The 24,489-nt window shown below is 46.3% G+C and overlaps 2 protein-coding genes and 1 long non-coding RNA gene across 4 annotated transcripts; 2 read left to right on the forward strand and 1 right to left on the reverse strand.

Moving 5' to 3' along the window:
• Window positions 1-567: 567 nt before the first annotated feature.
• On the reverse strand, window positions 568-3,001 carry LOC310671178. Its single transcript, XR_014507866.1, has 2 exons — window positions 2,893-3,001; window positions 568-2,710 (listed from the first exon to the last, which is right to left on the reverse strand). It is a non-coding gene; the product is annotated as an uncharacterized lncRNA (long non-coding RNA).
• Window positions 3,002-3,225: 224 nt separating this feature from the next.
• On the forward strand, window positions 3,226-13,001 carry LOC310670132 (uncharacterized protein). Its single transcript, XM_083424828.1, has 5 exons — window positions 3,226-3,330; window positions 6,232-6,426; window positions 6,556-6,682; window positions 9,702-9,779; window positions 10,149-13,001. Exons 2-5 carry the CDS (start codon window positions 6,352-6,354, stop codon window positions 12,890-12,892), a joined length of 3,024 nt encoding a protein of 1,007 aa, XP_083280954.1. The 5' UTR covers window positions 3,226-3,330; window positions 6,232-6,351; the 3' UTR covers window positions 12,893-13,001.
• A 4,100-nt stretch (window positions 13,002-17,101) lies between these two features.
• LOC310670697 (uncharacterized protein) lies at window positions 17,102-23,952 on the forward strand (the record flags this gene model as incomplete). 2 transcript variants are annotated; one of them, XM_083426385.1, is made up of 4 exons in its annotated part: window positions 17,163-17,393; window positions 18,954-19,026; window positions 20,201-20,433; window positions 22,479-23,952. In XM_083426385.1, the coding sequence occupies exon 4, from the start codon at window positions 22,774-22,776 to the stop codon at window positions 23,950-23,952; it is 1,179 nt and encodes a 392-aa protein (XP_083282511.1). In that variant the 5' UTR covers window positions 17,163-17,393; window positions 18,954-19,026; window positions 20,201-20,433; window positions 22,479-22,773. The 2 variants fall into 2 exon arrangements, with proteins under 2 accessions (XP_083282510.1, XP_083282511.1); XM_083426384.1 differs by lacking the exon at window positions 18,954-19,026 and having other exon boundaries at window positions 17,102-17,393.
• Between the last annotated feature and the right edge of the window lie 537 nt (window positions 23,953-24,489).

Here is a 24,489-nt window from a genome sequence, read left to right on the forward strand (position 1 = left end):
AGCGCCGCAACCCCAGAGTCGTTTGCGACTGGACTTAACTGTCAGGGGTCCCTTTACTTTTATAGTAGGAAAGTGCTCTGTTCAGAACAGCCCCTTTACTTTTTATACCCCACCCTTCTGGCTGGGTTTCTCCTGTCCTTTGTCTGTTTGGGGGAAAGAAGGAAGAAGGGAAATGTGTTAGGAGTTCAATAATCTGATGAGGGGTCAAAACCAACGACCTGCTTCTCTTCATTCATCACCTCTGGAGTTCTCCTCTTTCCTATTTTCACGTCCTATGGAAACCTCTGAAGACAAAAATACAGCTTTCCAGGAGGCAGGAAACTGGTTCAAATGGCAGTTTGCAAATCTGCAGAGTGCCATGGGCCAGGAGTCCACTTTGCCTGCTGAACAGCAGCCTGAAAGAAGAGGAGTGACTCCACCTTCAGCTGACTAGCCTTCAAGGACTCAGAGGAGAAGGCACCTATGAGAAGCAGCTGGCTTCATCCTTCTTAAGCAGAACTGTTGCAAGGAGATAAGGAATACCTGTTACCCATTCAAGATAGGCTCAAGAATCGACAGACACAGCAGTGGAGAAAAAGAAAGTAAAAATTTGTTGCTGAGCAATAAAGACCCAGAGGAATGATTTCCAGAGCCTGGGCCCAGAGCCCTAGGGGCTTTAGGTTTATATACCTTATTCCAAACAGCATTAAACATTACATATTCATATATTGCAGCAAAATCAAACCAATGAACATGGGTGCAGCCCTTCCTATGTCCATGTAAAGATTACTTCTGCTTTTCCATATACCGGTATGTGCATAAGAAATAACGGCCTTTACTCTATTTTGAGCAAACTAGCAAAAAGAGGGGGGAAACCCATTGGCAGTTGAAGCCAAAATCCCCGCTTCTGTTATCAGGCAGATGCCTTATGTTACGTGGCAAACATCCAATTTCCTGTTTCTCAGGTCGGCGTGACCGTCTCGTGCTATTTCCGTGAGCCTAAGAAACAGCCTGAGGAATGTTCCCTACAGAATGCAGACGTAGCTAAATATTTAGTTGCTTTCTGCAAGCACAGCAACAGGGCAGAGAGAGATTTTGATTCTTAAGGTTTTAGGCACTTCTAGCATTAACAATTAAGCATTGTTAGGGTACATGGTTATACATAAGGCATGAAGGTAAAGCTCTTCCAGATGGCCTTGCCGCAGAGCATCAAGCAGCAGTCAGATGCTGGAAACAACGCTTATCGTTTCTGGCCCTACCTTGCTGCTTCCTGCTCGCTTTGACCCTTATCACTTTGACCATTGGATTCCATGACCCCTGGACCATCTGACCATGTGGATTGCTGTTCGTCCGGCCCTAGGTCTGGACCTGACTTTGGATGCTAGCACCTCAGAGACTCATCGAGTTGGCTGGTCTCACTCCACTGAGCTCTGAACATTGCGGCTCAGCAATGAGACTACTGCAAGGTGCAGATTTTGACAGCTGCGTGCCCCTGCTCCGATGAGGCCAATCCTGAGGAAATGTTCTCCGCCCCCTAGTAGCTGGCCAGAGAGAAAAGCCCAGCCTTGGGACGCGGGTCTAAACCACCGAGCCTAGGGGTTGCCGATCGGAAGGTCGGCAGTTCGAATCCCAGCAGCGGGGTGAGCTCCCATTGTTTGGTCCCAGCTCCTGCCCACCTAGCAGTTCAAAAGCACATCAAGTGCAAGCAGATAAATAGGTACTGCTCTGGCGGGAAGGTAAACGGCATTTCCGTGTGCTGCTCTGATTCGCCAGAAGCGGCTTAATCATGCTGGTCACATGACCTGGAAGTTGTCTATGGACAAATGTTGGCTCCCTCGGCCTGTAAAGTGAGATAAGCGCGCAACCCGAGTCCGCATCTTGAAAGACCTACATTGGCTCCCAGTATGTTTCTGAGCACAATTCAAAGTGTTGGTGTTGACCTTCAAAGCCCTAAACAGCCTCGGCCTAGTATACCTGAAGGAGCATTTCCAACCCCATTGTTCATTCAGGGCGCTGAGGTCCAGCGCTGAGGGCCTTCTGGCAGTTCCCTCATTGCGAGAAGCCAAGTTACAGGGAACCAGGCAGAGGGCCTTCTTGGTAGTGGCACCCGCCCTGTTGAACACCCTCTCACCAGATGTCACAGAGATAAACAACTACGTGACATTCAGAAGACATCTGAAGGCAGCCCTGTTCAGGGAAGTTTTTAATGTGTGACATCTTAGTGTATTTTTAGTCTTTGTTGGAAGCCGCCCAGAGTGGCTGGGGAAACCCAGCCAGATGGGCGAGGTACAAATAAATTATTGTTGTTGTTATTAAACTACAGTTCCCAGGGTTCTTTGGCAGATGCCAGGACAGCCAAGTAGAATGGGGGGTGGGGGAGATACAACAGTACTTTACAATATACAAAAGTCAAAACGCTGAAACAGATTAAAACTAAACCATTCTCCGAAGCACCTAGGTAGGCCGATAATGCCAAGGTTGCAGGTTCGATCCCCCTAAGGGACAGCTGCAAATTTCTCTTTTGCAGAGGGTTGATCCACAGGGGTGGGGGGTGTCAAGAAGAGCCTATCATGAAGCGTGGATACCTAGGGGGGGGGGGTCTCTTCGCCGTCCTTTTGTTTTTGCTCGTCGTTGGTCGGGGGTGGGAAGGAGCTTGTTTTCCTTCTGTCACCTACAACTGCCATTTCCCTCCGCAACAAGGCTCGTCCTCCCGCTTATCCCGTGCAGGAAACTGGAGAGGGGGCGGGCGTCAAACAATTTTGCAATGCAAAAAAATAAGAATTGTGCAATGCAAAAAAATGTTGCGCAATGCAAAAAAGGCAACTTTTTAGTTGCATCTACATTGCATGGATCAGATCCCCCATCACGCCTCCCCACCATTATCACCCCCCCAAAAAAAATCTGCGCCTTTACCTCTTTGCCCTCCCCAGGAGCCGGCCTCCCCCTCAGTCCAAAAGATCTGACCTCGCGGGTTTCCCCTACCATGAAAAAGAGTGGAGGGGCATCCTCTGAAATCTCTCCTCCCCACTCTTAAAATCTCCCGCCTTAGAGGACCCATCCCCTACTCTTCCCTCTCCCCCCCCCCACCCCCCGCTTGGAAACAGCCTCCGAACAGCTTTGAGAACCATGGCAGCGACACTTCGGGTTCCCTTTCGAACGCGGCGGCCCATAGAGCTACGAATGCAGAGCTTCTGATCTGCGGGTGGGAGCAGACAGTGGTGGCGCCACCGGTTTCTTCACCCTTCTCTCTGGCTCAATGACCTCCGGCTACTCGAGAGGCGGGGAGGGGTCTTAACCCGCTTTCCCCGGAAGAGGAGCAGGCCTGGAGAGGAGCAGGAAGAAGGGAAAGAGGTGCGACACGTTTGGGGGGTAATTTTGCATTGGTGGAGAGGGGGGAGGGGTTTTGGGGGGGGAGAATGGGAGAAAAGCAGGGAGGAGCGCCCCCCTGGGACGTTGTTCCAGGCCACCCAGCTGAAAAGTGTGGTCTCCCCACCCCAACCAGAGGAGCCAGGTCCTAGGAGGGGGGGAGGTCTCTTGGATGCCCCCCATAAAATATTTGAGGGGACCGCTACCACCAACCCAAGTGGATGGGCATTGCCATTCAAATAGGGGGGTGAGCCGTGTCATGTGATTGATTGTGCAACATGGGGCTTGCCTGCTCTATCATCTGTCTGTTTGTCTGTCTGTCTGTCTGTCTCAATCCATGTATGAACAGAGGAATGGATTCTGAGACTTCCTTGCATTTGGTGCAGGGATATGAAATGGTTTAGGGACTTAAAAGACTTCTAAATAGTCTCAAGGCTGGATGAATCAAATAAATGCCCCCTGTCCAGCTCACTAGGGGAATAACATGCATCCCCACCAGCAGGTTTCGATGCTTTTTCTTTCCGAAAAGGGGATATTCTCTAGATACCTTCTTAGGAGTTTGCTGGAGGGGGAGATCAAAGCCTCCGTGGAGGGGGGGAGGGATCTGGACTCTCTTGCAGGATTGGCTCAGCTCAGGGATGCTGAGGGTCTTTCTCTGCTGGGGCTGCCAGCCTCGTTCTGGTCCCCCCTCCTCCCCTGCCTTAAAAACATCCAGATTGACAGGGGAAATTAGTGTTAAAGGGGTTCAAAAGCCCACCACTTGGGCAGTGCTCACACAACAACCCTGTAAGGTGGGTCAGGATGATAAGCAGAGCAAAATGTAGTGGTTGGAACAGGAGAGGGGAGCGTTCTTCAGCCAGAGGGCCACATTCGCTGCCTTGGCAGCCTTCCAGGGGCCACTTCCATTGGTGGGTGGGGCCAGAGACAAAAGTGGGTGGAGTTAGGGATGTGACTGAGCTTTGTCCAGTAGGTACAGTGGTACCTCTGGTTAAGTACTTAACTCGTTCTGGAGGTATGTTCTTAACCTGAAGCACCACTTTAGCTAATGGGGCCTCCCGCTGCCGCCGCGTGATTTTTGTTCTCATCCTGAAGCAAAGTTCTTAACCTGAGGTACTATTTCTGGGTTAGCGGAGTCTGTAACCTGATGCGTATGTAAACTAAATCGTATGTAACCCGAGGTACCACTGTATTCACACAATCGTATGTAACCCGAGGTACCATTCAAAGGATCCTTTCCGGCCACGTAAATTCTGTCAGCAAGGACTCAGGGCAGTGATGGAGACGGTGTTTGGCATGGGGAGATTCCTGAGTGCTGGATGAGGAGGACTCGAAGGCTGGATTTTGGCCTAGGGTGCCAATATCACCAAACTTCGTATCTCCTTCCCCCAGTCCTAGTTTGACCTAGTTGGAGTGCTCTCAAGCTTCCCACCTCACACACCTTCTGCAACCTGATTCTGCAACCTGATTCTCTCAAAATACCAGTTTTCTTCCAACCAGAGATGGGCAATAATTTACGAGGTTGCTTTTTCCTTTATTAAAAATGTTTGCAAAGGTCAGAAAATGGTTTGCCAGATAGCTGATTGAAGGAAACGAAAAGCGAGGTCTATAGATATATGAGTGTCTGGAAGAGGTTGGAGGATGGATGGCGGCTAACAGATTGAGGTTGAATCCTGACAAGACTGATGTACTGTTTGTGGGTGGACAGTGTGGGCAGGTGTGGGGGAATCCCTGGTCTTGAGGGGGGTAACCGTGCCTCTGAAGGACCAGGTGTGCAGTCTGGGTGCAATTTTGGCTCACAGCTGTCCATGGAGGTGCAAAATCTGTGTCCAGGGCAGTTATCTACCATCTTCATCTGGTTTGCAGGCTGAGACCCTACCTTCCCACAGACTGTGTCCACAGAGTGGTGCATGCCCTGGTTATCTTCCGCTTAGACTACTGAAATGCACTCTACGTGGGGCTACTTTTGAAGGTGGCTTGGAAACCACAACTAATCTAGAATGTAGCAGTTAGACTGGTGACTGGGAGTGGTTGCCAGCACCATATAACACCGGTCTTGAAAGACCTACATTGGCTCCCAGTACGTTTCCGAGCACAATTCAAAGTGTTGGTGCTGACCTTTAAAGCCCTAAACGGCCCTGTAGGCCTGAAGGAGCGTCTCCCCCACTACATTCAGCCCAGACACTGAGGTCCAGCACCGAGGGTCTTCTGCTGGTTCCCTTACTGCGAGAAGTGAGGTTACAGGGAACCAGGCAGAGGGCCTTATTGGTAGTGGCACCTGCCCTGTGGAATGCCCTCCCATCAGATGTCAAGGGAATTAACAACTACAGTGGTGCCTCTGGTTGCGAACGGGATGTGTTCCGGAGGCCCGTTCGCAACATGAAAAGAGCGCAACCTGCAGCACGCGCGGCTTGTGATTTGGCGCTTAAGTACTCTTTAGCGCTTATGCACATGCGCAAGCAGCGAAACCCAGAAGTATCCCTTTCTGGTACTTCCGGGTCACCGCGGGACGTAACCTGAAAGAACATAACATGAAGCAAACGTAACATGAGATATGACTGTATCTGACTTTGGGAAGACATCTGAACGCAGCCCTGTTTAGGGAAATTTTTAATGTCTAATGTTTTACCGTTTTTATGTGTTGTAAGCTGCCCAGAGTGGCTGGGGAAACCCAGCCAGATGGGCAGAGTATTATTATTATTATTATTATTAATAATAATAATTAAGAATAACCTTTCTTTATGTGTTTTTGAATTTGATCATAAAACTTTACTAACTTGTGTATCTGGATGAACATATGCTGAATGTCCCCTAAAGGCTGAGACAGCTTATAATGCTATAAACCTCCTGTACACAGGATGACATGTTCCCTGTTTCTCTCTTCTGCAGACCCTGCAATGGCACCACTTAAGAGCTGCTCCCTGCTTTGAAGTACATCATGACAACAGCTGAGAGAGTCCCAGAAGTGGCCCAATTTACGCCTCCTCCAAATCGCCTACAGCCAGTGCAATGGCCTCAGAGGCACTGTTTGGACCGTCTCTTCCTAAAGGTGGAATGGAAAGAGGAGCCAGGCAGCTTCCTCAGGTAGGGAAAGAGCAACGGGAGCAGGGAGGAGGGAAGAGGCACAGATGGGACCACCCAGCCTCCCTCTGTCTTGAGTGGGGATGATGGGGATCTAGGAGAAGCTCTGTCTTCCTCCTCTTCTTCTTCCAGGCCCTCTTGACCTTTGAGGAGGTGGCTGTGATTTTCACGGAGGAGGAGTGGGCTCTGCTGGATCCTGGCCAAAGAGCTCTGCACAAGGAAGTCATGGAGGAGAATTATGAGATGGTGGCCTCTCTGGGTAAGGATGCATTTTTTATTCCTCTTGGCTGTTAGACGTTGGAGGCGTGAATTTGCTGTTTGTGCCATTTAATCATGCAGTGTAGGAAGAACATACGAATATCCTGTTGGATCAGGCCAGTGCAGTGGTCCATTTGGCCTGCTTCCTGTTTCCATAGCGCCCAAAAGATGCCTGTGGCAAACCTGCAAGCAGGATATGAGCACAAGAGCAGCTTTCCCCTCGCCTCTTGACTGGTCCAACTCCTCAATGCAGGAATACGCAGCTGTCCCGTTCAGGGATCGAACCTGCAAGCTTGCCGTTATCAGCTCCATTCTCTAACCAACTGAGCTATCCTGGTTGTCGGGTACGGAAGCTGATGAAGGCACAAGTTACATTTTTTGATATAAGATCAGCAATTTAAGTTCTTTGTCACCTCTTGGAATGGATGCCCACTGGATCTAGCGATCTTTTTTATTTATTTGTTTGTTTTTATTTTTTAAAAACATCATTTTAAATTACATTTGAGTGTAGATTGCTCTCAACTAGGGCCAGGGCCTTTTCAGCATTGGCCCCGATGTGGTGGAACACACTGTCACAAGAGACTAGGGCCCTGTGGGATTTGACATCTTTCTGCAGGGCCTGCAAGACAGAGCTGTTCTGCCTGGCTTTCGGCTTTGACTCACTCTGACCCCTTATATGTGATTTGGTATATAAATTTTCCCTTGGCTTTTTTGCTGGCCCATGTAGGACCAGCATGGATAGCTGGCTCGGGTGAATATCTGAAGTTTCCTCCCTTTATGGTCTTGATTTATGGGCTGCATTTTAAGCTGTATTTTAATTAACTGTTTGGTTGTTGTTGTTTGTTTTTGTTTTTTCTATTACGTTTTATTGTAATTCATCTTTGGTGTTAGTTGCCCTGGGCCCAGCCGGGGAGGGTGGGGTATAAATAAAAATTTATTATTATTAAATTTATTATTGTTTTATAAAAAAATATGATTGATATATTCATTTGACTATGCTGGCATCTATTTTGAAGTGTTGCTCAGAGAAAAATAAGGAGCCCCATTAATCTTTGAGCTGATCAGGTGCTCTGATGAAAAATGAGATAGCAAGGTCCAGGAGAGAATAATACATGGTAAATGAATCCGCCACAGAAATTCCAAGCCGTTGCATGTTGGCCATGTGTGTAAGCTTCTTGTCTAGCACTGAGCAGGGTATTAACTGCTCAGAACACTCTCGAAGAAGCACAATATGGCCCCATGCTGGTTTCAGCTGCCTCCAGAACAGAGGTGTTGACTGACAGCTAAAATGGGCAGTACCTTTATCTTCCAGCAGTGCAACACTGCCACAGACATGGCCATGACAAAGACAGCTGACCACCCCTTGAGTTTCATTTTATTAGGCCCAGAACTTCATATCTCACTATCCGCCTTACTTCTCTAGACTTTGTCTCCTGCAAAGGTTAATTCAGGTCCTGGAATTTGCCCTATTTCCTCTGTTGTGATATAATTTGTTTGGCTTCTCTGCAATCTCCTTTTCCTTCCTCACAACTCCTTTGACTCTCTTGCCACCCATGTTTCCAGCTGCCTCCCTAGACAGTTTCCTGCTAGTGATATTTAAATAACTTAAATCATATTTAAATCACTTCTTGTCGTTGGCCTTGGTATGTTTCTAGCAATGCGTTCCTCAGTGTCTTTTCTAGCATCCCTTTCTGTCTCTTAGCACCTTTTCTTGCCAGAGTTTGTGTTCCTTTTGTTCTCTTAATTTGGACAAAATTTCAGTTTTTCGAAGGAAACCTTCTAGTCTCTCACTGCTTCTCTGTCTCTGCTGATTAACCGTCCCAGTGTCCTCTTTGCTGCCCTGGTACCTTTCCTGATCTACAGTATAAAATCAAGTGGAATGGTTTACCAACTTCCTTTTTACCAGCCTCCTCATTTGGGGGAAGTTTTCTGAAATCAAACCATGTTGCATTTCCCTGGTATTGACCATTTATGCTTGCATTTCAAGTAATTAACCAGTCTTCCTTTATTCTTCTTGTGAGCGTGAACTTCTTATGGGCATAATGTTGCTGGGTAAATACATAATACATTATAAACCCACACTTTGTAATAGCAGGGACCACACAGGCCCCTCCTAGTCATGTGGTGCATATTTATAGCATCTCAATAAAGTGGTACCTCTGGATGTGAACGGGATCCATTCTGGAGCCCTGTTTGCATCCTGAAGCGAATACAACCCGTGTCTGCGCTTACACAGGTCGCGATTCGCCGCTTCTGTGCATGCGTGTGATGTCATTTTGAGTGTCTGTTCATGGGCGAGCGGCGGAACCCAGAAGTAACACGCTCCGTTACTTCTGGGTCGTCGCAGAGCGCAACCCGAAAAGGCTTAACCTGAAGCGACTTCAACCGGAGGTATGACTGTGATGTTAACATATGAAAGAGTGCTGGAGGTGAAATAGTTAAACAGGTTACCCAGTCAGGACCCAGGGGGGTGGAGTCAGTGGGACTATAAAACCAGCTCTGGGAGGGGCAAAGAGGAGAGTTCGTTGGGAGTTGGGTGGTTGGTTGTTGTGGGAGTGAATTGGGATAGAGTTTGTGGGTAGGTTGAGTTAGTGTAGCGAAATAAGCTGAGTCAGGAACAGTAAGGAGCTAGGAAGACAAGTAAATATCTGAGAGGTGGTTTAGTGAGTGAGAGCAGGTAGCGGAAGTTATAGGTCTGGATAGGTACCCTATGCTTGTAATTGACTGATACTGTTTAAGAAACCACGCACTTGTTAAACTGCAATAAGTTAACAAAAGTTTATGTTTCAATTTAACCCTGACTGGACTCAGTATTGTCCCAGGTAGGACCTGGGTGGTGGAGCAAGAAAAGTGGTGGCACAGGGATCAATAGACGGTGAAACGTCCGGGGACCCTGTGTGATCGCCACAATGACAGTACATAATCCCTTTCCTTGGCTTTGAACTCGTAGATACGGATCAATTAGAATGGCTGGATGTTTTGTGATCAAAGGTATCTAACACTGTCTGTTTCCTTGAAAGAATCAGATCTCCGTTCCTGTTGGGAAGAAGGACACGATCCATTTCTCCAGGATCTCAAAGAAGGGGAGACCTCAGCAGGTAGGTACTTAGTTGTGTTCTGGGGTTCTTTTTCTTCTGGAAAGAGAGGAATGAGAGGTTTGTTGCCTTTATGTCTTGCTTCTGGGTTCCTGTCCACATCTACTTGGCCCATGTAGGGCTCTTGGAATAACCCACAAGGGCAAATGTGGACCCCAGAGCTTCTCCAGCTAGTCCTTGGGACTCTGCCCCCCTCACTACATGACACATATCCCTTGATAATCTCGGATTCAGCTGGGCATGGAAAGGAGAAGGGGGAGATGCTTGAAAATGGTAAAATCAGAGTAGCAGAGAAATGGGCCCGATTCAAAGTGTCTGCTTCTACCTTGCAATTTGAATGACCTTTTCTTTTTCTCCTTCCCCTCCGAAAAGGTAACGGGCAAAACAGGGAGAATAACAAGGAGCCATCCATGGTGTCACCAGAAAATGTAGAGCAAGAAGCATGGAAAGAGACTTTTGTAGATCAAGGAGCACCCCAAAAGCATGTAGGAAACATGTTGAAGAGTGGGGGAATTAAATCCTTGGCTACTGAGGACATCGATGTCCATGTACCCCTGAGTTCACAGGAAGATCACACAGGAAACACTGGGAAAGCATGTCCAGAACGCAGCAAACTATATAGTCACCCAACTCAATTTAATGTACGTTACAACATCCACACAGGAGAGAAACCACTGAAATGTTTGAAGTGTGGAAAGAGCTTCAGTCATAGTAAAACTCTTACTCAACATCAAAGAACTCACACAGGGGAGAAACCGTTCAAATGCCTAGAGTGTGGAAAGAGCTTCAGTCGCAGCGGAACTCTAACTCAGCATCAAACAACGCACACAGGGGAAAAGCCATTTAAATGCAGAGAGTGCGGAAAGAACTTCAGTGGCATTAGTAACCTTACTAAGCATCTAAAAACCCACACAGGGATGAAGCCATATAAATGCAAGGAGTGTGGGAAGAGCTTCACTCATAGGAACACCCTTACTTTACATCAAAGAACCCACACAGGGGAGAAACCGTTTAACTGCATGGAGTGTGGAAAGAACTTCACTCATAAGAATACCCTTACTTTACATCAAAGAACCCACACGGGGGAGAAACCGTTTAAATGTATGGTGTGCGGAAAGAGTTTCAGACATGGTGGAAGCCTTAAGTTACATTACACAACGCACACAGTGGAGAAACCATTTAAATGCAAGGAGTGTGGAAAGTGCTTTAGTTGGAGAGGTTACCTTTATTCACATCGAAGAACCCATACAGGAGAGAAACCTTACACATGTATCGAGTGTGGAAAGAGCTTTACCCAGAGTGGAAACCTTACTGCACATCAAAGAATCCACACAGGGGAGAAACCATTTAAATGTATGGAGTGTGGAAAGAGCTTTTGTGGGAAAGGTGACCTTACTCAGCATCAAAGAACGCACACCGGGGAGAAACCATTTAAATGTATGGAGTGTGGAAAGTGTTTCAGTAGCAGTGGGTATCTTAATGTACATCAAAGTACACACACAGGGAACAAACCATATGTGTGCATAGAGTGTGGAAAGAGTTTCAGCACAAGTGGAAACCTTAGATTCCATCAACAAACCCACACAGGGGAGAAACCATTTAAATGCATGCAGTGTGGAAAGGGTTTCAGTCAGAGCGGAAGACTTATTGCACATCAAATCACCCACACAGCGGAGAAACCATTTAAATGTATTGAGTGTGGAAAGAGCTTTTGCCAGAAAGGAAGCCTTATCGCACATCAAAGAACCCATACTGGGGAGAAGCCATTTAAATGTATGGAGTGTGGAAAGGGATTTAGCCAGAAGGGAAGACTTACTGCACATCAAATAACCCACACAGGAGAGAAACCATTTAAATGTATGGAGTGTGGAAAGAGTTTTAGTCAGAGTGGAAACCTTGCTTCACATCAGATAACCCATACAGGAGCAAAACCTCACAGATGTATGGTGTGTGGAAAGAGTTTTGGTTCAAGGCATAACCTTACTGTACATGACAGAATCCATACCAGTGAGAAACTACTGAAATGTATGGAGTGTGGAATGACCTTTAGCCAGAGCAGAAGCCTTATTGCACATCAAAGAACCCACACGGGGGAGAAACCATTTAAATGTATGGAGTGTGGAAAGAGCTTCAGTCGCAATTACTATCTTACTTTGCATCAAAGAACCCATAGAGGAGAGACACCATATAAATGCATGGAGTGTGGAAAGAGCTTCTGTGATAGGGGGAGCCTGAAATCACATCAAAGAATCCACACTGGGGAGAAGCCATTTAAATGCATGGCATGTGGCAAGAAGTTCCCTAGGAGTAGTGCCCTTACTGTGCATCAAAGAATCCACACAGGGGAGAAACCATTCCAATGCAGAGAATGTGGAAAGAGCTTCCGTAGGACTAGTGACCTTACTGTGCATCAAAGAACCCATACAGGGGAGACACCCTACAAATGCATGGAGTGTGGAAAGAACTTCTGTGATAGGGGAAGCCTCAAATCACATCAAAGAATCCACACAGGGGAGAAACCATTTAAATGCATGGAGTGTGGGAAGAACTTTCGTAGGACTTGTGACCTTACTGTGCATCGAAGAATGCACACAGGGGAGAAACCCTTTAAATGCATGGAGTGTGGAAAGAGCTTCAGTCAGGGAAATAGACTTACTTTACATCAAAGAATCCACACGGGAGAAAAACCCTTTAAATGCATGGAATGTGGAAAGAACTTCAGTCAGAGAAGTAAACTCACTTTACATCAAAGAATCCACACAGGGGACAAACCATTTAAGTGCATGGAGTGTGGAAAATGCTTCACTCAGAGGAGTAAACTTACTTTACATCAGAAAATCCACACAGGAGAAAAACCATTTTCATGTAAGGAGTGTGGGAAATGCTTCAGTCAGAAGAGTAATCTTACTTTACATCAAAGAACCCACAGTGGGGAAAAACCATTTAAATGTATGGAGTGTGGAAAGTGCTTCAGTCAGAGGAGTAATCTTACTTTACATCAAAGAACCCACAGCGGGGAGAAACCGTTTAAATGTATGGAGTGTGGAAAGGGCTTCAGTCAAAGGAGTAATCTTACTTTACATCAAAGAACCCACACAGTGGAGAATTCGCATTAATGTATGGAGTATTGAAAGAGGTTCAGTTGTTCTTACCCTCTTATTTTACATCAAATAATCCACATTGGGGAGCCACATTTACACATGGAGTGTGGAAAGAACCAGCTGGGAGAGGTGACCTTACTAAGCCTCAAAGAACCCACACAGGATAGAAGCCATTTAAATGCATGGCATGTGGAAAGAACCTCTCTAAGCCTCAGATCCCATCGACCAATCCAACCGGGGAGAAACTCTTTAAATGTATGGCACATCAAAAGAGTTTCAGATATAGTGGAAGCCTTAACTTCTATCCAAAACCCATGCTGGGGAGAAATTCATGAGTGTGGAAGGAACCATGGTCAAAGGCCTGGAAACGATGCCTTATGAGGAACGGCTAAGGGAGCTGGGCATGTTTAGCCTGGAGAAGAGGAGGTTAAGGGGTAATATGATAGCCATGTTCAAATATATACAAGGATGTCACATAGAGGAGGGAGAAAGGTTGTTTTCTGCTGCTCCAGAGAAGTGGACACGGAGCAATGGATCCAAACTACAAGAAAGAAGATTCCACCTAAACATTAGGAAGAACTTCCTGACAGTAAGAGCTGTTTGACAGTGGAATTTGCTGCCAAGGCGTGTGGTGGAATCTCCTTCTTTGGAGGTCTTTAAGCAGAGGCTTGACAACCATAGGTCAGGAGTGCTCTGAGGGTGTTTCCTGCTTGGCAGGGGGTTGGACTTGATGGCCCTTGTGGTCTCTTCCAACTCTATGATTCTATGATATGGGAAGTCTCAAATCACACCACAAAACCCACACCATGGAGAAACCCTCTTAAGTGAATGGAATAGGAAAAGCGCTGCAATGGAAGCAGGAAACCTTACTGTACATGGAAGAACCAAGGGAGGCATGAAACTAGTGTAGAAACAAGAACTTTGGGGCACCTGGACATGTATTGCCTAGAGTCTCCTTCATCTGATGCTGCGTAGAGAGTATGCTTTGGCCCAGCCGTGCCGCCGTGCCCATAGTGGGATGGAAGGCTGGCAATGGACGTGTCCATTGGCTCTGGCCCACCAGAGCGTACCCTGAAAAAGCTCTCAGATCATCGTGAGTTGCCCAAAGAAAAAATGAGGTTTTTCTTGGGCAATGAATTAGTTGTTATAAGTAATTTTATTTATCTCCTTTATTTTTTTCATTTCATTTTTCATTCTATTATTTTACAGATATTTTAACAAAAAAAAGTACATAATCAATTTAAAACACCAAATCTTAATATCGACCCTCTCCCCTCCCTTTCTGCAGATACTTATGTTATCTCGTTTACTACTGCATATCCAATTCAAACCTTTTTACAAACTTTTTCTTTTAAATTCTATTTAACTTTCTCTCACTGCACATTTTTATATCAGTCCTGGCAATGATTTTAAGTTGTTTACAATGATCCTGCAGATATTCCATAAATTCTATACTATAGCATCTTCTTTCTTGATTTCTTATTCTTCCAGTAAGTTCCTATATACTCCATCATTTTTTGTTGCCAATCCTCTGTGGTCAGAACTGCTTCTTCTTTCCATCTCTGGGCATATATCATTTGAGCAGCCATAGTAGCATACATAAACAATTTTTTCTGTTCTTTGGGTACCACTAAACCAGTTATTCCTAACAGAAAAGCTTCTGGGGTTTTTTTAAACGGGTGCAGATTGCTGCAGTGATGCTCCTCACGGGGTCTCTGCCATGGGAGCATATTCACCCAGTGCTTTTCCAGCTGCACTGGCTTCCGGTGGAGTACAGGGTCAGATTTAAGGTGCTGGTTTTGACCTTTAAAGCCTAGGACCCTCGTACCTACAGGACCGCCTCTCCCGGTATGCCCCATGGAGAGCCTCAAGGTCCATAAATAGCAACACCCTAGAGGTCCCGGGCCCTAAGGAAGTTAGATTAGCCTCAACCAGAGCCAGGGCCTTCTCAACACTGGCTCCGGCCTGGTGGAACGCTTTGTCTCATGAGACCAGGGCCCTGCGGGATCTGATTTCTTTCCGCAGGGCCTGTAAGACAGAGTTGTTCCACCTGGCCTTTGGCTTAGAATCAGTTTGATTCCCTCCCCCTCTTTCTTTTCCCTTTCTCCTCCTGTAAAGAGGCTGCATCCTAATGTTTTAATATTGTATTTTAATTTTTTTTTTAAATTGAATTTTAATCAACTTGTTTTTATTATTGGTTGTTAGCCACCCTGAGCCCAGTATTGCCTGAGGAGGATGGGGTCTAAATAAAAATTATTATTATTATTAAGCAAAAGTTATATTTGACAGTTTTTCCAGCTCATTATAAATCATTTCCCTTTATTCCGAAGTGTGGTTCAGTATTTTATTAATTTTGTATCTTGCCTTTTCCTTAATGTTTATCCTTGATGAGAGCCAGTGTGGTGTAGTGGTTAAGAGTGGTAGTCTCCTAATCTGGGGAACCGGGTTCGCGTCTCCGCTCCTCCACATGCAACTGCTGGGTGACCTTGGGCTAGTCACACTTCTCTGACGTCTCTCAGCCCCACTCACCTCACAGAGTGTTTGTTGTGGGGGAGGAAGGGAAAGGAGAATGTTAGCTGCTTTGAGACTCCTTAAAGGGAGTGAAAGGCGGGATATCAAATCCAAACTCTTCTTCTACTCTTCTTCCTGGACACCAGTTTGACCTTGGGTCTAACCTTCCTCCAAGACCAGAGGAGCTTGTTCCCTGAGATTAACCTCTCTGTTGGCAGCTTCTGTTAAATTAAGATGTCGCTCTGGGAATATAGAAGCATTAGATTACAGGAGGGGTGGAATTTAGCTGGGCGAATGCATATACTTAGCTATGGTAAAATTCATAGTTAATTTTAATCCCCGGAGCTACATTTTGCTTGCAGGTAATGCCCACTTTACCAGATGCTTTCATAGATTTAGTTTCACAACTTCTTTCTCCCATTTAATCAGTGCGTTGTATAGTGTTATTTTTAAAAGAATGGTAGATTATTGCACCTTAAATAAAATGAATTGCATTCACTTTTATTATGCTGGTGATTTTTAAAAAATAATTTCCCCAAACATGATTTCTGCTTCAGATGGCTATCTGAGTCTCCAGTTGACCTGTTTACCCCCTCAGCCAACACCTAGGTGTCTATATCAGCTGACTGCATAAGCTGTAATGGGTCACACAACACACCAGCCATGATACTGGGAATTTCATCTGGGAGCTGCAATAATTGCAGAGATAAGGTCACTCTGAGCTTGGTATAAGAGGAGGAACCTGAACCAATATACACATCTGGTTTCCGAAAGGCCCCAAACAGGATGAGGATGACTGAAGAGAGAGAGAGTGGTAAAAGGTAAAGGGACCCCTGACCATTAGGTCCAGTCGTGACCGACTCTGGGGTTGCAGCGCTCATCTCGCTTTATTGGCCGAGGGAGCCGGCGTACAGCTTGCAGGTCGTGGCCAGCATGACTAAGCCGCTTCTGGCGAACCTGCGTCCCTGTAGACCATGTTTTGGTCTGTAGACAGCATCAAAAAAATCACGCATCCACTGTTTCGTGGGGCCGCAATGGTGCAAAAACATGGTTAAAAAACACGGATCCTCATGATTTTTGCACCAGATCAGCCCGAAGTCACCATCAGATCAAACATCATTAGCCATAGCCACAGCAAGCACCACAAAAATCACGGATCCACGGCTTCCTGGCGACACCGTGGCCCCAAAAATCCCCTTAAATCTCAGCTCTTTTCGGCCCTTCGTCCAGCACTCTGGGTCTGTGGATGTTTGCGTACCTTATGAGGAACGGCTAAGGGAGCTGGGCATGTTTAGCCTGGAGAAGAGGAGGTTAAGGGGTGATATGATAGCCGTGTTCAAATATATAAAAGGATGTCACCTAGAGGAGGGAGAAAGGTTGTTTTCTGCTGCTCCAGAGAAGCGGACACGGAGCAATGGATCCAAACTACAAGAAAGAAGATTCCACCTAAACATTAGGAAGAACCTCCTGACAGTAAGAGCTGTTCGACAGTGGAATTTGCTGCCAAGGAGTGTGGTGGAGTCTCCTTCTTTGGAGGTCTTTAAGCAGAGGCTTGACAACCATATGTCAGGAGTGCTCTGATGGTGTTTCCTGCTTGGCAGGGGGTTGGACTCGATGGCCCTTGTGGTCTCTTCCAACTCTTCTATGATTCTATGTGTGTTCGTGCTCGCGCGCCCCATCACTTCCGGTTCCCACTCGAACTCTGGCAGGAGTCTTAACGGGTTTGCTCTACAAGGCAATAGCTCTACAGCTCTCTCTCACTGCCTTCGAAAACAAACCCGAAGTTGCGAGTGACGCACTTGAAATGCGTGGAAAGAGGCGATTGAGTGGCGAGAGGCGGTTTCCGGCCAGGAATTTTTGGGATTCCTAGAGGGGCAGGAGGTTTTTTTTGCAAAGGGGAGGAGTGGGGGGGTCACAGTCCCTCCCTTTTTCCTTTTTTTTGCAGGGAAGGAACTCGTCTTCTCGGCGATGGGGGAGGAGGCTGATGCCTGGCGAGGTCAAACAGGTAAAAGGAGCAGAGGGGAGGATAATTCTATTTTTATATTTTGGAATGGGAAAGGAAGGCTCGGGGTGGGGTTGGGGGGGGTGCTAATCCATGCAAAGGAGCTGCAAAGCGGAGGCTAGGCGGCTGCATGGCTCTCCGTTGCACGAAATCCTTTGAAGCGCCCCCCCCCGCCCCCCAAATCCCAGATCTCAGACGACATGGGATGTACGGGGTGGGGGGGAAAGCAAGCGCCTGGATGCAGAGGAAACAGCCTTGCCTGAGTGGGATGGATGGAGCAGTAGCAGGACTCCTCCCGCCTCCCCCTCCCCACAAAAAAAGAGGGACGGAGGGACCCCCACCTCAAGGATCCAGGCTTATCCAGCTGCAGCCAGTCCTATGGGGTCCCCCTAAATTCAGAAATATGGCGTGTTTGGGAAGGGGGAAGGTTGGAAGGACTCTGCTGCTTTCCTGTTATGGAATCATACAATCTTAGAGCTGGAAGGGACCCCACGAGTCATCTAGTCCAACCCCCCCCCCCTGCAGTGCCGGGAACTCATCTAAAGCCTCCATGACATACGGCCATCCAATCTCTGCTTAAAAACCTCTGGGGAAAAGCTAAGGAGAGCATTAAAAGCTAATCATGTGGCGTAGTTTCTTTTGGATATTTTGGTTGCTTTGTTTTCAGCTGTGTTGTTTTCATCTTAGGTGAACTGCTCCTTGCTTTTTCCCCTCCACCTGAAAAAATAAAATAAAGGAGCCTGTTTGGCTTCCTTCCTGCTAAGCCAGGTTCAGCAAACTTTTTTCTTCCTGGAGAAGAGAAGAGGAGGTTAAGGGGTGATATGATAGCCATGTTCAAATATATAAAAGGATGTCACATAGAGGAGGGAGAAAGGTTGTTTTCTGCTGCTCCAGAGAAGCGGACACGGAGCAATGGATCCAAACTACAAGAAAGAAGATTCCACCTCAACATTAGGAAGAACTTCCTGACAGTAAGAGCTGTTTGACAGTGGAATTTGCTGCCAAGGAGTGTGGTGGAGTCTCCTTCTTTGGAGGTCTTTAAGCAGAGGCTTGACAACCATATGTCAGGAGTGCTCTGATGGTGTTTCCTGCTTGGCAGGGGGTTGGACTCGATGGCCCTTGTGGTCTCTTCCAACTCTATGATTCTATGAAACTTTTTCAGCAGGGAGCCGGTCCACTGTCCCTCAGACCTTATGGGGGGCTGGACTATATTTTTTTTTGGGGGGGGGAATGAACGAATTCCTGTACCCCACAAATAACCCAGAGATGCATTTTAAATAAAAGCACACATTCTACTCATGTAAAGACACGCTGATTCCTGGACCGGATTGAGAAGGCGATTGGGCCGCATCCGGCCCCTGGGCCTTAGTTTGCCTACCCTTGTGCTAAGCAAAGGGGGGGGGGTGGCATTTGGAACTGACTAGCGTCCTGAGAACCAGGCTGTCAGTGGCCTTGTTAAAAAGGCTGGAGGAAATAAAAAATATTTGCTTCCCTTCTCACCTGGAGTTTCAAAGGAGCTTCTCCAGGTGTTTGATGGAGGGCACTGCTGGGCTTCTCTTGCAGGACTGGCTCCGGGCAGAATGGTGCTGAGTTGAAGGTTTCTTCTTTTCTAGGGCTGCCACTACCACCCTCTCCGGTAACACACAAATTCTTCTTTGGCGATCACTCATAGCCGAGAAAGATTTGTTTCCACAAACATGGTCTTAATAGTGAGTCCGTAAGTGACCGTGGAGGCCAATTCTGGATCCACACATCCTTCCATAGTAGGGATGTAGGTTTCCAAGCGAGATTTGATCACAGTGAGGGTTTGCCAAGCGTGCCTTCCTCTTAGCTCATTTCTCCCTTGCGTCCTGAGTTCGAGCATCTTCAAAACCCATGACACCTTTGGTAAAGGCTGTTCTCCAATTGGAGCACTCGCAGGCAAGTGTTTCCCAATTGCTGGTGTTTATACTACTTTTTTTAAAAAAAACACATTTATTTTGTCTTGAGACAGTCTTTAAACCTCTTTTGTTGACCACCAGCATTACACTTTCCATTTTTACGTTTGGAATAGAGTACAGTGGTACCTCGGGTTACAGACACTTCAGGTTACAGACTCCGCTAACCCAGAAATAGTACCTTGGGTTAAGAACTTTGCTTCAGGATGAGAACAGAAATCGCACAGCGGCGGCACAGCGGCAGCAGGAGGCCCCATTACGTAAAGTGGTACCTCAGGTTAAGAACAGTTTCAGGTTAAGAACGAACCTCCAGCACGAACTAAGTTCTTAACCCGAGGTACCACTGTAGTTGCTTTGGGAGACAATAATCAGGCATCCACACAACATGACCAGTCCAACGAAGTTGATGTTGAAGAATCATTGTTTCGACACTGGTGATCTTTGATTCTTCCAGGACACTGGCATTAGTTTGCCTGTCTTCCCAAGTAATGTGTCAAAAAGTTTTGGAGACACCATTGACACAAATACACACAGAGAGCAGGCCTCACTACTTCTTAAATAAAATTTGCATCCTGTTAAATCGTCAGCAGAATTGCAGATGAAAAAGACATGCCGACTTTTACGTGCCTCAGGAGGCATGCCTAAAACTACGGGTCCGGACAAGAATACAGCGAAGGTAGAAAGTAGAAACTATTGGCTGAGGGTTCAAAGTACAGTCTCACAAGAGTTTTGTAAGGTGGGCCAGTATGACAGCTAGGGTTGGTTTAAGGTTGTGGTTGGGGCAGCTAAACCTTTCTCAGACCAGCCCACCTTACCAGGCGGCTGTTGTTGTGGTTGTTATATTTATTTGAACCCCACCTTTCCTCCTGACAGAGACTCAAGGCGGCTTACGGATAAAATAAGAACAGCGAAAAGCAATCAGTTTCCAAAAGCCCGTTGGGACAAGAAAGTCTTCACCTGCCGGCGGAAAGACAGCAAGGAGAAAGCTTCTCTGGCTTCTCTAGGGTGGGAATTCCAAAGTGGGGGAGCAGCCACCGAGAAGGCCCTCTCCCCGGGAGGGTAGCGGGACAGAGAAAAAGGGCCTCCACTGCAGATCTCAAACCCAGGTAGGTTCTTAGGAACGAATACAGTCATTAAGATAGCTTGCTTTGAATTGTGCCTGGAGGCAGACTGCTAGCCAGTGGAGTTGTTGTAACAAGGGAGTCTTATGCTCCCGATAACCAGCCCTGGTTAACAATCTGACTGCAGTTCTTTTGAGCCAGCTGACGTTTCTGAGCACTTTCCCAAGGCAGCCCCACACAGAGCCCCACATACAGTAACCCAACACTTGTTATCCAGTGAATTAGAATCGTAGAAACGTACAGTTGGAAGAGACCCTCAGGATCATGCAGTCTGACCCCCTACAATGCAAGAACGTGCAGCTCTCCCGTACGGGGATTGAACCTGCAACCTTGGTGTGAGTGTGGTTGAGATTTCTGTTGCAGCCGTAATAATAATAATAATTTATTATATATACCTCGCCCATCTGACTGGGTTTCCCCAGCCACTCTGGGCGGCTTCCGACAAATATAAAAGTATAATAAAACATCAAACATTAAAAACGTCCCTGTACAGGGCTGCCTTCAGATGACTTCTAAAAGTCAGATAGTTGTTTATTCCCTTGACATCTGATGGGAGGGTGTTTCCACAAGGCGGGCGCCACCACCGAGAAGGCCCTCTGCCTGGTTCTCTGCAACCTCACTTCTCGCAGGGAGGGAACTGCCAGAAGGCCCTCAACGCTGGACCTCAGTGTCCGGGCAGAACGATGGGGGTGGAGACGCTCCTTCAGGTATACTGGGCCGAGGTCACTTGCGGCTTTAAGGTTAGCACCAGCACTTTGAATTGTGCTCAGAAACGTACTGGGAGCCAATGTAGGTCTTTTATGTTATGTGGTCTCGTGAATGTTATGAATAGCAGTTATGGTTTTGCTTTCTCAAGAAGAACGGCCCCTGTTGCTGAAATCTGAACTCATCTCCTGCTTCTTTTGCGGGGGAGAGATTTTTGTGCAGGACGCACAAGGCCATAAGATATATTACGAGTCTGTTTATTTGTAGGTACGCATTTTTAACTTCAGTTTATCTACTGCCGGTTCCCTGATTGCGAGAAGTGAGGTTACAGGGAACCAGACGGAAGGCCTTCTCAGTAGTGGCGTCTGCCTTCTCAAAGTGGAACGCCCTCCCTTCAGATGTGAAGGAAATAAGCAGCTATCTTATCTTTAAAAGACATCTGAAGGCAGCCCTGTTCAGGGAAGCTTTTAATATTTAATGCTGTATTGTTTTTAACACTCGATTGGAAGAGTGGCTGGGGAAACTCAGCCAGATGTGTGCAACACAAGGCAACCGAGAACATAAAACAGTCTCTAAGTTGACAGCTCTAAGACAAAAGCAGGGAGTAGCTTAAAAACATAGAAGAGCAGTCCTAAACTAAAAACGTCACGTGATCTCAAGAGGCTGTGTGTTTGCCTAATTCGGGGCTCACTAATCTGATGTTCACAGATGGCACTTGTGAAATTCAAATTCGATGCCCCCAGAATGAAACATATTCCCATCTAAAAACACTGAAATTTAGATAACAATCTTCTCTTTTCTCCTAAGAAGTGAGTCTGTTCTACCCTTTCAGAGTTTTACTCCCTTACCTTCCTCCCAATAAAAATTTCCTCATAAACCCACACATGTGAAAGCGAGAGATGTGCTTGGGAGATGAAGAGAGGTATCCGCCAAGCCTTTGGCCAGGGCACAGCCTGACTCCCTCCTTTGGCAATCTTCACAGAACTCTAGCCCAATGGTTGCCATCAATTTGATTTGAATTAATTTTATAATGAAATGATTTTAGAATGTTGTATTATTTTTATTGTTGTTAGCCGCCCTGAGCCCGGCTTTGGCTGGGGAGGGAGGGATATAAATAAAAATTTATTATTATTATTATTACTGTTATTACTATCAAGAGGGACCAGAAAGGAATTTATGTTATTGTCTTCAGACAGTAGCATAATCAATTTATTCAGCAGGGCATAGAAAGAGGAAGGGAGAGAACTCTGGAGATGATGAATAAAGAGTAGCAGGCTTGAACACCTAACAGGTTTTCATGTTCATTTCTTATTTTCCCCAAACAGATCAAAAGCAGGACAAATAAAATTATAGGAAATCATATGTGGTGTCAGCAAAAAGAAGGAAGAAAAAGGACATCTAGAAATCCAAGGATACATTTGAGGCACAAAGGAAACCACAGAGAGAGAGAGACACACACAGAGAGAAATCCTTCCATGTTGTTGATATCCACGAAATATTGGTCCCAGTGGAATATGACAAAGGGACAATAAGCAAGGGAAAGGGTCCTGGGGTGGGGAGGGGGAATATTCTAAAATAAACCAAAGTTAAATAAATATAGCGGAGCCCACATCAGGGGAGATGCAAGGAGTGCAGCAGGAGCTTGCTAAAGGAGCACTTACTGAACATCAAATAGCCCACACAGGGATGAAATCATATAGATGCTTGTGGACTTATGCTCATAGCAAAACCCGCACAGGAGAGAAGCCGCACGAATGCATGCAGTGTGGAAAGAGCTTCAGTTTCATGGGAAACCTTAGTACACATGAAAGAACCCACACGGGAGACAAACCGTATACATGCACGGAGTGTGGAAAGAGCTTCAGTCAGAGTGGACACCTTAATTTACATCAGAGAACCCACACGGGGGAGAAGCCGTATGAATGCATGCAGTGTGGAAAGAGCTTCAGTTACATTGGAAACCTTATTTCACACGAAAGAACGCACACGGGAGAAAAACCCTACATATGCACAGTGTGCGGAAAGAGGTTCAGTCAGAGTGGACACCTTACTTTACATCAGAGAACCCACACGGGGGAGAAACCATACGAATGCCGTGAATGTGGAAAGAGGTTCAGTCAGAGCGGCCTCCTAACCTCACATCAGAGAACCCACACAGGGGAGAAACCATACGAATGCAAAGAGTGTGGAAAGAGATTCAGTCAGAGTGGACACCTTCGTTTACATCAGAGAACCCACACGGGGGAGAAGCCATATGAATGCCACGAATGTGGAAAGAGCTTCAGTCAAAATGGACGCTTAACTTCACATCAAAGAATTCACACAGGAGAAAAACCATATCAGTGCATGGAGTGTGGAAAGCGCTTCAGTCAAACTGGGCACCTTACTTCACATCAGAGAATCCATAAACGGGAGAAGCCGCACAAATGTCTGGAGTGTGGAAAGGGTTTCGTGGACAATGGAGCACTCACTAAACATCAGAGAATCCACACAGAAGAGAAACCACACACGTGTTTGGAGTGTGGAAAGAGCTTCAGTCGGAAGGCAAACTTCAGTTCACATGAAAAAACCCACACAGGGGAGAAACCGTACAAATGTCTGGAGTGTGGAAAGAGTTTTAATTCTCGTAGGAGTCTTACTTTACATCAGAAAAACAACATGGGGGAGAAACCCTGTGCATGCGCTGAGTGTGGAAAGAGCTTCAGTACAAGCTGCAAACTTACTTCACATCAAAGAACCCATACAGTGGATCAGCCGTATGAAATAGCATGGAATTTGCAACAACTTGAATTAGAATGAAATGTATTGACCCACGAATGGAAAGTCCCATTCTCCCTCGAATCAGAGAATTGTAGTGTTGGAAGGCTCCCCCAAAAGTCATCCAATCCAATCACCTGTTATATAGCTCCATGCACTTGCAGATTCTTAGCTTCTTTTATGTCTTGCTCTTTCCCCCACCTTTGTTTTCGTCTCATTTTGTTTTATTACAGAAAGTTACGGAATAAGAAATGCATACTAACATTTTTGCTATATGTATTATTGAAAAATTGTAATAAACGGGTGGGGGAGCCCAGTTCTTTCCATGATTGGTTTGACCGTTATGGAGCCTTCCACTTCTGCGGAAGTTCTGTCACAGTGAGGCCCTTACTATCTCTCATGTAAGGAGAGAGACAGCAGAATTGATCACTCTGTGGTTAAAGCTTCTGTCCAGGCCTTATTAAGCCTATAGTCTCTTCCAGATGTCTTGCTTATTCAGATTATACCGCATTCATCTGCAGTTGAAGCATGGTCTTTAGACTAAATCTGGTGTCATTAGGCATTGATTCCGGTTTGTTT

Source organism: Podarcis tiliguerta, assembly GCF_965153285.1.
Source record: "Podarcis tiliguerta genome assembly, chromosome: 2".
Classification (NCBI taxonomy): domain Eukaryota; kingdom Metazoa; phylum Chordata; class Lepidosauria; order Squamata; family Lacertidae; genus Podarcis; species Podarcis tiliguerta.

What these genes read in the sequence shown, in the direction of transcription:
- LOC310670132 (XM_083424828.1), top strand. Translation starts at nt 6,352, where the DNA reads ATGGCCTCAGAGGCACTGTTTGGACCGTCTCTTCCTAAAGGTGGAATG. An exon ending in GAGCCAGGCAGCTTCCTCAG is followed by an intron (nt 6,427 to 6,555) that starts GTAGGGAAAGAG and finishes TTCTTCTTCCAG; the next exon opens with GCCCTCTTGACCTTTGAGGA. An exon ending in TGAGATGGTGGCCTCTCTGG is followed by an intron (nt 6,683 to 9,701) that starts GTAAGGATGCAT and finishes TTTCCTTGAAAG; the next exon opens with AATCAGATCTCCGTTCCTGT.